Source organism: Phocoena phocoena, chromosome 2 (genome assembly GCF_963924675.1).
Source record: "Phocoena phocoena chromosome 2, mPhoPho1.1, whole genome shotgun sequence".
Lineage (NCBI taxonomy): Eukaryota > Metazoa > Chordata > Mammalia > Artiodactyla > Phocoenidae > Phocoena > Phocoena phocoena.
In genome coordinates this window covers 173,084,170-173,098,726 of record NC_089220.1, presented here as the reverse complement: position 1 = coordinate 173,098,726, position 14,557 = coordinate 173,084,170, and the positions used below count along the sequence as shown (strand labels likewise).

At 36.5% G+C, this 14,557-nt stretch overlaps 1 protein-coding gene across 2 annotated transcripts in view; it reads right to left on the bottom strand.

The window, feature by feature from the left end:
• The window catches only part of STAM (signal transducing adaptor molecule), a 66,489-nt gene that overhangs the window by 23,883 nt on the left and 28,049 nt on the right, over window positions 1–14,557 (bottom strand). The window contains exons 3-7 of one of the 2 annotated variants that reach the window (XM_065871516.1): window positions 9,984–10,059; window positions 9,807–9,902; window positions 8,205–8,351; window positions 3,367–3,457; window positions 1,323–1,515 (exon numbers count right to left, since the gene is read on the bottom strand). In XM_065871516.1, the coding sequence (XP_065727588.1) occupies window positions 1,323–1,515; window positions 3,367–3,457; window positions 8,205–8,351; window positions 9,807–9,902; window positions 9,984–10,059 (603 nt within the window). The remainder of the gene's footprint in view (window positions 1–1,322; window positions 1,516–3,366; window positions 3,458–8,204; window positions 8,352–9,806; window positions 9,903–9,983; window positions 10,060–14,557) is intronic. The other variant, XM_065871517.1, reaches the window with a different exon arrangement.

The following is a 14,557-nucleotide window of genomic DNA, read 5'->3' as shown; positions in this document are numbered from 1 at the left end:
GCAGGGACTTCCCTGGTGGCACAGTGGATAAGACTCCATGCTCCCAATGCAGGGGGCCCAGGTTCAATCCCTGGTCAGGGAACTAGATTCCACACGCATGCCACAACCAAGAGTTCACACACCACAACTAAGGAGCCCATGTGCCGCAACTAAGGCGGCCTGGAGCCACAACTAAGGAGCCCACCTGCCACAACTAAGGAGCCCACGTGCTGCAACTAAGGAGCCAGTGAGCCACACTGAGGAGCCCGCCTGCTGCAACTAAGACCCGGTGCGACCAAATAAATACATAAATATTAAAACGAAACAAACAAAAAAACCTAATGCATTTATCCGACCTCAAAAACAAAGATTTAGGCTTCCCTGGTGGTGCAGCGGTTAAGAATCCGCCTGCCAAGGCAGGAGAGACAGGTTCGAGCCCTGGTCTGGGAAGATCCCACATGCCACACAGCAACTAAGCCCGTGCACCACAAGTACTGAGCCCGCGCGCTAGAGCCCATGAGACACAGCTACTGAGCCCACGTGCCACAATTACTGAAGCCTGTGCACCTAGAGCCCATGCTCCGCAACAAGAGAAGCCACCGCAATGAGAAGCCCGCGCACCGCAATGAAGAGCAGCCCCCGCTCGCCACAACTAGAGAAAGGCAGCATGCAGCAACAAAGACCCAATGCAGCCAAAAATAAAAATAAATAAAAATTTATTTAAAAAAAAAACTGCCAGGTCAGCTCTCCCTTTAAAAAAAATAAAGACTTAAAAAAAAAAACTTGCGAATTTTAGCACTTCATTATGAGTCATGATCATCAGTAACAACTAATTTTCAAGTAAACATAAAGCTGTAGTAAAAAAACAGATGCACTGTACCACCTCCCCTATGATATAACGTATATAACACCATGTAAAATGAATTTGTTCCACACTGATACACTATTCTGTGCAAATAAATTAATTCAATATATTTTGTATTTCTTATAAATTCCATATATATACATATATATATATTTGGTGTATTTTCTAAAATCTTAACCTTTTTTTTTTTTACTAATTTAACAATCTAAATTATAAGATGGAACCAAAAATGAATAGAGTAAACTAGGCCTCCAAGACATATAAAACCCATTTAAATGATAGACGAGGAAAACTTAAGCTACAAAATACGAATCCAGACAGTATGACACAAGCAAAGCAACCGACCGTCCTACAGAAAAACTACCTGCGTCAGTATTTGATTTTATTACGTTTGATAAGGCATTCAGCAAGAATAATATGAAACACAGAATATGTTATATATTTTCACATGAATGTTCAACTTAATAGTAACCATCACCTGTCATCAAGAACTGTAATAATTTCTCCAGCTTTAAAAGTAAGTTCGTTATCTTCAGCAGCTTCGAAGTCGTATATAGCACGAACTTTTCGGCCTTCGTGTTGGTGGTTAGTTAAGAGATTCGATGTGCTTGGATACAAACTGGAAAGGGTGGTTGACTGCTGCCTTTGTTCCTTCAGCGACAACTCAATGGCTGGAAAATAATGGGTTTAAAAAGACCCCAGATGTTAATATATCCAGCAATCCTAAGAAGTACAAAAAGATATCTGAAGGTAAAAAGTATTCTTCTTCTAATAATGTAGAGGGAAACTACGACATATCCTGATATAATATATTGAACAAAAATAATGTCATCAATTTTATTCATTCATTCACACTGAGAGCTTAAAAAATAAATAAACTAAAAAAAAAAACCGAACAGCATGATGACTATTTTTACTGAACAGGTACAATTTTAAATATTCTGGGTAATAAAAAGACATAAATCAATTTTGTTTAATTCAGCTGCAGATATTGTATATTTTCTTTCATCTTTTCAATGTATTTCTGTAGCTTAAGTTTACCAAATAATAATCAAAATCACTTGGGAAGTCCAGAGTCCCAAGCTTGAGTCCTTCACTGGGGGCTTACTAAATAGGAGTCTCAAAGGAAGTATCTGAGAACCTACATTTTATTGTTCCAAAGGTCATTCTCAGGTAATTAGTCTAAGAACTGGAATTTGGAAATAACTACAGTAAAGTCTCACCTAACAAATCCCCCAAAATAGATTTCAAATGTGTCTGCTCTATCTCCTCCCCTAATACAGGCCATCACCATGTGTCACACAGGCTCTGTAACATAATCTTAATGAATTGACTACCCTGCTTTCAGTGCAACACATAACCCCGTCTTCCCTTCCATCTCTGTTCTAGATGAATAAAAGACCAGATGGGAAAACAAAACTTTAAAATTATCATAGAAAAATATCTTTCAGGATCCTGGGGGAGAGGAAAATATCTTAAGACATTAAAAAAAAAAACCCAAAATCATAAAAGAAAAGGAAAAATTTTGACTACATGAAAATTTAAAACCTGTTTAATAAAACATGTCATTATCAAAGTTTAAATTGTAAGCCAAAACCCAAGAGTAGATATCTATAACAGATATAACAGGCAAAAGATTAATATCCAAAATAAAGATGTTCTATACATCATTATTAGAAAAAAAAAATAGAAAGAGAGACAATCAGAACAGCTAATAAACGTTCAAAAAAGGACTGAACCTCACTAGCAATCAAGAAAATAAAAATTAAAAACAATTAGGTATCATTTCAAACTCATCAGATTCACAAAAATTAAACTCTGACAACAGAAAATGTCATGAGTCTAAAAAGAATAAGTGAATAATAAAAGCCTTCATACACTGCTGATGGAAAAGAAAATACTATAACTATTTAGCAAAGTTAAAGATGTACCTACTCCATAAGCCAACAATACCACAAAACAAAATCTCTCTCACACACACACACACACACACACACACAAGGTGGACGAGGATACTCAGTGCAGCTTACTTGTTATAGTGAAAAAAAAATCAGAAAACCGAGCTGTCCATCAGTAGGAGGATAAATTACAGCAGATATTTATTAGTTCACTGGAATATTACGCAGAAGTTAAAACAGATGAACTTGATATACATGTCTCATTATGAACAGATCTCAAACATACTGTTGCATGAAAAAAACAAGTTGTAGATGATACCTAGAGTACACTATTTATGAAAAAGAATTTGTTGGACACAAAAAAGTATTTGGTATTGTTTATGGACACATAGATAGTGTAGTAAAAACATTATAGAAACATAGACTGAACATACATACATGATAGCAGTTGCCTCGGAAGAGGAGAGGAAAAAAGTGACACTGAAGAGAGGAATAAAGGAGAACAAGTAGATTTCAACTTTAGCTGTGAACTCCTATTTCTTTTATTTTTAAATATCTTGGGGGAAAATAAACATCGAGTAAAAGACCTATCTTCTTTCCATGATCAGGGACTTAAAAATGTACCTTTCGCTAAATCTTCTTCTTCTTTTTTGTTAGCCACAGTACCAGGATCCTTGGCTACCAGAGCTGGGCTTGCTTTTGCTTGTTCTGCAGCCTAACACACAAAAAAGGAAAATGATATTTGAAAGTTGTTCTCAAATTTTCCTACCCCCAACTAATCTAAGAACTCACAAGACCCTTCCCATCAATCCACCACAGACTTCTGAACAAGAAAGAAATCTGAACCTGAGCAGCCTCCTCTTTGAAAGGAGCCAGAGAACAGGTAGAACTGGAGAAAACAGACTGAGAGAGTTTGTTTTCTTAGGGTTAACAACCTAGCCACACTCTCCCAGGTTTGTGTGAAGAGGTTAAACTAGAAGCAGACACTATGCAAACGAGAGAAGACAGACTAGAGGAGATTTCAACAAAAAGGGGTTGAGAGTGGGAAGGAGATGACTACTTTAAAAACAAGCAGTTTAAAATTTTTTAAAATATCTATTCAAGAGTTTTACTGTTTCCTTCCAGATCAAAAGTCAGGATATTATCTTTAGGAATCCAGATTGATATACAGCAATACAAATGCTCATAAAATTATACTATTTTCGGGCTTCCCTGGTGGCGCAGTGGTTGAGAGTCCGCCTGCCGATGTAAGGGACGTGGGTTCGTGTCCCGGTCCGGGAATGATCCCACATGCCGCGGAGCGGCTGGGCCCATGAGCCATGGCCGCTGAGCCTGCACGTCCGGAGCCTGTGCTCCGCAATGGGAGAGGCCACAACAGTGAGAGGCCCACGTATCGCAAAAAAGAAAAAAAATTATACTATTTTCTAAATCAAAATACTAGCAGTTAATTTTGACAATATATTACTGTCCCTCTTAAACATATTTTGTATATAAGGTAGTGTACAAGTAAATAAATACATACATTGATTCACACTTACAGAATTACAAGCTTCTAAAGTCTTAATGGCTGCTGAGTTTTTGTGTGGCCATCGAGGCCAATGAGAGACTCCAGCCTCATTTTTCAACCATTCTATCAGTTACCAGAAACTGTTGGCGCGCGCGCGCGCACACACACACACACACACACACACACACACACACACACACGCTGTGACACACGTTTGCTTCTACTCATGACGTCCTCCCCTCTGGCTCACTGTACTCCATCCACATTGGGTGATTCAACCCACTAGTCAGTGAACAGCTGAAAATTACTTTCTCAGTGAAACGTTCCTAAACCCTCTCATTAAGCCTTCCCTCCTCTGTGCCCCTCGGGTAACACTTTTAAACAAGGTATTATATGATTCGGGTCGTTAAGGACAGTTAAGGATGCAAGCTGGGGAATCAGGCTAATGGGGAGTCAGGCTAATGCAGTTCAAACCCCAGATGCACCACCTTCTAACACATGAACCCTGAGCGCCTAAAAGCCTCCTCTGGCCTCAAGTTCCTCATCTACGAAATGAGGACAACAATGGCCCACACACCACGGGCTGTCATGAGGATTAAATCAGCACACGTAGCTTCCAAAGTCAGATGCAATGAAGGTCATTCAGGGTTTAAATCACAAGTATATAACGTTGTCTCCTGGGCTTAAAATGTATGCAGAGGTGATACATGCCATACATGTGATAACTACAGCACAAAGGGTGCTGAAGTAGGGAGTAAATAAACTCTCTACAGTTGCAAGGTTTCTACATTTTACATGAAATAATTCGCTATTAACTCAAAATAGACTGTGACAAGTTACAAATGTATACTGTAATTTCCAAAGCCATCAATTAAGAAAAATGAAATTCTAAAAAATATTCAAATTACCAAATGCATAGCACTTAGATCACTGCCCAGTACATAGTAACAGGCAATAAATCTCAGCTCCTATTATAATTCTCTGTTTACATGTCTGTCTCCATAACCAGGCTGCATGTTCCTTGAGGGTATATGGAGCTAAATATTACAAGAGCTCATAAATGATTGTTGAGTAAATGAAAGGCAAAATATTCAACATTATAGTAAATACCGTGCAATAGTCTTCACTTAATATATTTATAATGTCAAACAAATACACAAGGCATTTATTTTTAGAAAAGCTGATTAGAAGAGAGCTTTTGTATTCAGTGAATAGAACTTCAAGCACTCTCAATCTGACCCACCTCTAGTTGTAATCTTCCTTAAATAAAAATGTTTTAATCATCATACACTTCTGAAAATTGAACGTATGCTTCATCAGAGACAACCTTTATTGTTATATATGAATTTTTTTTCACAATTTGTGAACTTCACAAAATAGACATATTGATCTTTTGTGGTCTGAGAAGGGATCTCTACTGGTCAAGTAGGAAGTGCAGAAACAAGCTATATTAAGCCCTACATTCCTGAACTGCTCTCTTTTCAAAGTTCCTTTCTATCATCAGGTTCCAAGTATAGCAACGCTACTTGTCTGATTAACCAGTCATACACAGTAGCAGTGCCAGCATCACTTCAACCTCAGTGTCCAAAGTCAGTGCTAAGAGAACCACAGCAGCAAGAGTTAGGTGACTCAAGTATCACTTTTCTTAATATTTTTATATTATTTTCTTCTGTACTTGGATGAAAAAATATACTTTAAAAAATTCTCGTTTCCAGAAGCTTTTTAAAAAGTATGCTAACAAAGGTCTAGTCTGATTAAAATGTAGTAACAGCTTAAGCAACTAAGTGACTGTAAGATTTGGAGGGACTTCTGCAGTTGATCCCAGATGATAGATTTTTTTTTAATTAAACATGAAGCTCTTTACAAACATGGTTTTCAACGAAAACCTCTTCAGAAACTACTATTAAAAAAATCACCATTCTACCTCATCATAGGTTACTTTATACGCATTTTACATATTTCTTGTGGTTGAAAGACAGCAACTATAACAAAATGAGCTTTCACATATTTTATAAGATCTAGATGCAAAAAAGAAAAGTAACTCTTAACTTTACTATTGCTGATCTACACCCTGAATCTTTTGAACAGGAGAGGAGTCTCACATCTACACCAATTAGTACGTAAACGCTCTTGCCAGTGTTCACTCCACTTCTTGTCCTTCGAAGCCTAGTCCGGACAGACACATATCTACTAACCTCAATATCAAACGGAAGGCAGGATCGTGTAGTGGAAGGAACACTGGACTGAGAGTCAGGAGGCCTGTGTCCTAGTTCCAGCTCTGTCAACTACTAGCTGTGGCCCTGGGCAAGTCACTTAACCATTCTGGGTCTCAGTATCCTCATCTGTAAAATGAGGGGATTAGATTAGAGGATCACTAGAGCTGTTCCCACAACTATCTGAGATTCTAGGTTAACCAAACAAAGCTACGTATCAAATGGATCAGTGACTCTTCTTCCTTCTCTTACAGGGACTGAAATGCAGTTTTGTTCCTTTGTGGACTGAAATGCAGTTTTCACCTGCACTGAAAGCTGTCCTCAAGAGTCGTGCTGCTCAAAACAGAGTCATCGGGGGGCCTGTTAAAATGGACACAATGAATCCACTGCTATGGAGGCGCATTTCCACCCGTGAATGAGATGTTACAGTTCTCACAAGCTTCCAGGTGGTGATGATGATGGCCAACCAACCACATTGTGAGTCACAAGCTCTGGAACAGGTTCTCAGAATACAGAACCTGCCATTCCACTAAGCAACTACACTCTTTGGTTCTCCATAGTGAGTCTACTCTTCGATAATTAAACATTGCTTCTATTGTCAAGGATATCTTATTATAAGATATCTTGGATTATTCTGCATAAAATTATTCCTTAATTATACAGATTCGAAATTATTCTGAGGTAGTAAAAATGAGCTACCAATTATGAATGACTACGTCTCAAAGATGTAATTTATCATTGTAAAACTATTCATAAGCCAAATATTTTCAAATAAGAAGAAAAATATCCTCTCTTCCTTTATCTCCAAAATATATTTCTAGGTTTTCACATCTCAAGAGTACCTACATAAATTAGAAGTGCCTTGGGAAGAAAGTCTAGATAAGTCTGGATGAACCACTTCATAATTCCCTTGAAATGGTCAAAACCCTGAATGGGAGCCCTCTACAACTAAGAGTTTTCTGCTCATGCTTGCACATCACTCATTATATTCTACCCCAAGCCATACAGTGAGGAAAGACAGTGCAGTAAGTTACCACACACTTTACGCCTACTTAGTTAGCTGGGCATCCTAAAGGATGGTTACCGGAATAGAAAAGGAATAAAAGAGATAATCTTCCATTTTTCTCCTATATGACGTAAATTAGAGATTGAGCTCATTACATAAATAATTTTTTTTAAGGCAAGTTAAGTCTTTCAGTCAATCATATTTATTAGGAAAAAGAAAGAAGACACGTAGGTGCTGGCCAGCTCTTAAGGGGAATTTTTCTTCCCAATGACCCCCTTTTATCTCCCTACCATTTTTTAATACAGGTGCTCATAAATTTCATAATCCAAAGAACCTCTAAACACATCCTTAAATTTTAAGGAAACTTGGTTTTTGAGCTGTCATTCTTTGTAGATAAAATTACAGCACAAAGAGCATTTAACAAGAATGTCAGTATTACCTAATAAAGCAATTTTGTCTGTAGTATTAAAATTATATTAAAATTTTTTTAATTGCAAAAACGTTAAATGAATTCATTAATAAAGAAGGAGAAACAGTGGGGAAATAGAAGTTGGAACACATTAACATTCCACTATATTTTTCTGGCAACTTTATAGGCAAGATTATTATTATTAACAAAAATTCCTCTGGAGTATTAAAAACTACCTGGGTTTGGAGGAAAAAAAGAAAAACTCAAATAAACATAGCTACTTTAGAGAAACGAACTGTAGCACACACACAAATTTATATAAAATACCTGAGAGCCAATAGCTGGAAACGTAACACCTTGTTCCTTAAGGTTCTTAATCATTGCTGATATTAGACTAAGTTGTGGATCATTCTTAAACTCATCCGTCCATTCAACCATAAGAGCCTTTAATTTTTCACATACTTTAGGATGACCCTTAAAAATAGAGAAAATAAATTAATAAAAAGGCACTAATTTCCTGGCAGATGATTTAATACAGATACCATAAATATAAAACCTATAAAGTGTCGCAGATCTCTTTTTAAATCATAAATTATCCCTAGCTATAGATGACACATAAGAAAATACAGATAGTTACTAGAAATAAACTCGTTTTATTTCCACACTATGAAAAAAAATAGATGATACCATCACATACCTCATAACATATTAAGACATTAGATATATAGTAACTTATTCTGGAGGTCAGAAAGACAGGACTTTTCAGAGTATTTTGCAACTAAGCAAGTGTTGTCTATGAGGAAGACATAGAAAAGTTTGTTTTCTTTTTTGCAGACCAATGAAAAATAAGTTGGAAAGAGAGAATAAATAGTACAATTCCCTTATTCCTAATTCCTGACTTTTAATGTGCATGGCTGTGTTTTTACCCAGTTACTTAATTATCTGAGGCCTGGCATGAGGTCTACTATATGCCGATATTCCTGGAAACTTCATTTCTTCAAAATAACATTTCCCCCTTAAGTATAAAACCAATATGTTCACTGTAAAATATTTGAAAAATAAAGAGTTCTTTCTCCTATACGCAACTGTTTGCTTTTTAAAGTTGTTCACGTTACTAAATACTGAGTACAAATCTTCAATTAAGGAAAATATTACATTAGAATCTCTTCATAAACCGTTGTACATTTTGATGGCCATTCAGGACATCAAAAGAATGGTAAGTAATTAGCACAAAATACCTAAATATAACTGAATAAAGCAGAACAGGAAAAAATTATCACATAACCATGTTCTAAAAGGAGTACAGAATTTTAAATTCTTATTTATGTACTATTTCCTACTAAAATCTGGAAATACTCATTTTTTCCAAAAAACATGAAGCATTTTCCCTTTTAACACTTAAAACATTTTTATATATAATTATCTCCCCCAAAAAAGGCCAGAAATAATTACCTTTAGAATGCATGAATTTTTACTGAGAAAACTCACATATTACTTAGTAAATTAAATTTTTTTAATTCCTTAAATTGCTGGATTTGAATTTTTAACTCTACATTCAGTTAAGTAGATGACCTCTGTGACTAAAAAAAAAAAAATGGTTATAAAAACTGTGCCTAAAGTAAACTGGTACCTCTTATTCAGAGAAATACACATATTTTTCATCAGAAGAAAGGAATGGTGAAGAAAAGAGGTTAAATATATTCTAATTTGGCTTGACCAAAACCAAATCTCCAAGTTATATAAATGTGTAGTCTCTTCAGCAAAACCTAACATGGACTTATACATGGGATAGACATAGCCTAGAAAGAGTTAAAAAAAAAAAAAAAGCACAGACTAGTCCTTTGTGATTTAAAATGTGAAGAACTGAACAATAAAATATATGAAGAAAGAAGACAGTGCTAATTCATTTCTAGAAATAATGTGCCTTACCTTGTTTAATACGTTGCTTACTTCACTAGCAAAATCTCTTGAACATACTTCTAAGTGAAAAATTTTGCCACAATTTGATACACACGCTCCTAGAAGCTAAAAGTATAAAATAGGGAGTTAAAAGGGCTCAGTTTCGGTAGACAATTTTGCAGTAGATCTTGAAATGAAACCACTCACAGTCAGAGCCTGCATAGCAACATGAGGATCTTTATGGTTCACCCTCCTCATAATAGACCGAAGACAATCTTTAGGTCTAAAAAATAAGAAATGTAACAATTAGTAATACATTCTACTTTTTTCCCCCTTAACTATAAAAGGCAATAGACTATGATACAAAAGGGAGAATATGGTAGAGAAGTTTAATTCTTACTAATGACACAATTGAAAAACTGTACACTAAAAAGTTCCTTTAAATTTTTCAAACAAAATTAACAGGCTCTCTTCCTTAACGATCATAGATAAGGCATTCTGGGCTAATTCTAGATGGAAAGTTTTGAAAATAAAATGACAGACCAAGACTTCCACTTCCAGTCACGATGGAATAACTGGAACCAGACTTACACTCCTGTTGTAAATAATTAGAAAACTGGAAAAATATATTTAAAATACATTTGGGACATCAGGCCACAGGTAGCGCTGAATGATGATCTCTAAGAAAGAACACAAATTAGATAAACAGACATCTGCCTCAACTTTCTACCCAGGGGCACTTTCCAGGTAGCGAAATAGGCTTTCTGTCTAAAGGCAGTTTCTGGATCTCAGCACAGAGAAGCTGATCCCAGGAAGATGGTGGTGATCTTACTGAAACTGAGGGGACAGAAATCAGAATTCCGGCAGGCTGTGGGAGCTAGAATTTGCAGGACAGAGTAGAGGAGCTATATGAAGAAAGAGTGCTAGATACCTGCATGAGGTCCACTGAGGTCTGCTGCCCACCAGGCTGGACAAAAAGTGACTGAGAGCTCTACTTTGAAGGGTTCCCAAAACTCACACAGCTGCCAGAGCTCATACCAAAGTGGACAGTCCTTGCAGCAGAGCGTTTAGGCCTTGGTGATGGGGCTACACCATCCCAAAAGACTATCCTAAATCCATCCAATAACAGCTTAAAAAACAAGCCACAGAAGAATAAAATTGATCCAGGCCTAACCTCTAACAGAATCAAGCCCAATATTCTTTAACAGGAGTATGACAAAACCTGGCATTCAACAATATAAAATTCATAATACTAAGCATTCAATCAAAAATTACCAGATGTGACACGAAGCAGGAAGAAGTGACACTTAACTAGGAGAAAACTCAGTCAAATGAAAATGTGGAAATTATATAAGCTATTTTAAGTATGATCAAGGAGGATGTACAAGGAATCATCAACATAGCAAAGGAAAGAAGTGGTATACAAAAAAGAACCCAATAAAACTTCCAGAGAAGAAAAATATATAAAATTAACTAATTAACTAATTGGATGAAATTAACCTGATAGAAACGGAAGGACGTATCTAATAAGGGATTAATATCCAGAATATACAATGGGGTCCTACCTCTCAACAACAAAAAAATGATAATCCAATTCAAAAATGGGCAAAAGACTCAAAACAGACATTTCTCCAAAGAAGATATATAAATGGCCAGAAAGCACATGAAAAACCGCTCAGCATCATTAGGGAGCTGCACATGAAATCACAGTGAGACACGATTTCACATTAAAAAGGAAGAGGCAACCAGCTGGGGATGTGGGGAAATGGTAACCCTTACGCACAGCGGTGCCCACGGCGATGCGAAACGAAACAACGTAGCGACTGTGGACAAGTCTGACAGCTTCTCACAAAGTCAGACATAAAACTGCCCCGTGACACAGGAACTCCACCACTATGTGCTGAATACGCACATAAAAGAACTGAAAGCAGGGATTGAAGCAGACATCTGTACATCCATGCTCAGAGCAGCATTATTCACAACAGCCAAATCACCAACAGACAAACGGATTAACAAAATACAATGGACATATACACACTAACAAACGTAGTAAGGTAGATAGCTGGGGGGAAGCAGCCGCAAGGCACAGGGATATTAGCTCGGTGCTTTGTGACAGCCTGGAAGGGTGGGATGGGGAGAGTGGGAGGGAGGAAGACACAAGAGGGAAGACATATGGGAACATATGTATATGTATAGCTGATTCACTTTGCTATAAAGCAGAAACTAACACACCATTGTAAAGCAATTATACCCCAATAAAGATGTTTAAAAAAATAAATTAATTAATTAAAAAAAAAAATACAATGGAATACTATTCAGCCTAAAAGAACGAAATTCTGACACATGCTACATGGATGGACCTTGAAGACATACTTAATGAAATAAGCCAGACACAAAAGGAGAAATATTATATGGTTCCACTTATACGTGGTACTCAAAACAGGCGAATTCATGGAGATACAAGTAGAATAGAAGTCACCAGTGGCTAAGAGAAGGGGGAAATGGACAGTTACTATTTAACTGCAGACATACAGAGCTTCCACTTGGGATGGAAGTTTAGGAAATGGACAGTTGGACACACACATACAAAAGAAAAAACAGTATCAAGTGATCTGAACAACACTGAGCCCTGGGAAAATTGGCCAGTAAGAATAATTGTCCTAAAAAATTTCTTTAAGAATTGAAAATGCAATTACTAATGATAAACAGAAAAAAAGTCATTTTTAATAGGGAGATATTAGAATAAAAAATAAAATTTCTGTTTCTAAGGCTGTTTCACTGCCTGTTGGGAAGCTTTCCACCTAAAGAGCATGGAAAAAAGAGGGGGAAAATTGTATTTATGGCATACCTATTATATGTCAAGCATTCAACTCACGATTCTGCAGCTCTTATTCTACTGATTTTGTATTAAAAGTGTCTAAAAGCATCATCATTAGACTGAAGAAATAATATAACATTATTTAGATTCTGCCTTTTTTACAGTTGGACTTATTTTAGGAGCCAGAATCTGTGACCTCGTGCTAATTTTTGCAGTTGTGAAAAGCATGTTGACAAATACAAAATTATCATTTCAAAGCACTGGCAGAGGCCAAATTATCTAAATACCGAAATTCAAATCATTTAAAAATAATGATCCAAAGATGATTCAGCTCAGTGAATAAAACATTTTAGAAAATAATCCTCAATACTTGCTTTACCACCAAATTTTAAATGAAATTTCTGATGTATTGTTCATAAACCACACTTTTGTTTTTTTTTAAAGAAAGAAATCTAAACTGTGGTGACTTTTGGAAAAGAGGATGGAGAAAGGGGCTTTGAAATGGAACTTTTTACTTTTTATTTCACTAATTTCTATACTGTTGAAATGTTTAACCACAGCCAATTTTAAAAACCAAGGCAAGGACATGTCTGGAACCAAAGCAAAGTTGGCTATTGCGTCCATAAAAAGGATAATGCCCAAAAAAGCCAACTAGAATGTTTATAAGTCCTGACAAACACTTTATGTATGCCAACAAAGCAATATCTTTTTAGGTATAATAAGCTAAAAAAAAAAAAAATCCCTTCAGAACTGAGTATAAAACTGGTGCTATTGAACAACAGAAGCGACCCACAAAAATCCAGTATTTAACGACCTCATTCTGTTCCGTGTTTTTTTTCAATTCAGCTTTTCAGTATTTCCACAAAACGATAAGTAAAATACAGAAGTGAAAGTATATTTATATACATTTCATTATAAATCTTACAATTCAACAAAAAATTATAGCTAAAATATTCTTTTTAAAAAGGTTTACGAGTTATAATTTAAAGTAGGTGTCCTATGGCTATTATCCTCTCAATGACAAATGAAAATGGACTACAAATACAGTGTCTGTATAATTTATCATCTATACGAGTGCCCCTTTGAGAGTGAAAGGGGGTGCTAACCAGGCGTAATACAAGAACAGCAGGCATAGAGTGAAACTATCCAAGGGAAATTGGAAGCATGGTCAGCCCAGCCAAAACTATGTTCATCCAAACATTATCCTTTTATGCATAGATCTTGAACACGTAGTTAATACAAGAGAAAAAAAGGCAGTACTTCCATCTAGTTGTCGCTTCTACTGTCTTTTCCTTGACTCCTAGACCAGACAAGAAAACAGGCTTTTCATGAATGGACACAGCTGCCTCGGCATATGTCAGCTCTGATGAACTAAAGCATCAAAGTCCGTTTCATTATTCAGAACATTACTCCAGGCCACCTCAATACACTGTACTGTGGGCTTCCATGGAAAGAAAGCTTTTGGAGGGGGCTCTACTCCACTAGACCCTCTCACTCCAGCTCCCCTCTCTCCACACCACTCTCCATCTTTCAGGTTCTATGTCTTCAACATGGCTGATGCTCAAGAAGTCATTGAACTAAATGGGAAAGACACGAATTTTCACTGTTGTACAATAATTAGTACTTAGAATAACTGAATAATCGTCATTATAAAGCTACCAACTTCTGCATCTTCCACTGAGTTTGCTTTCTATGTGGAAAATGTACATGCACTCGCAAAATCTATTTCTGAAAAATTACGTGATGAGGGGAAAATGCATAGTAAGGAGTGCTGGGAGGAGCACAGGATGTGAGGAATGGGACTGTTGATACATACTAATGAAGCATTTTGTAAAATTACCTGCTAAGATAAAATCTGCATGTGCATTTAGAGGAGTCTACCAACAGTTTCCACCACCAACCTTTTGTAAAGGGTAGTCAAATCCTGATCTCTCTCAAAACCCTTCCCAAAACTCCATTTTGG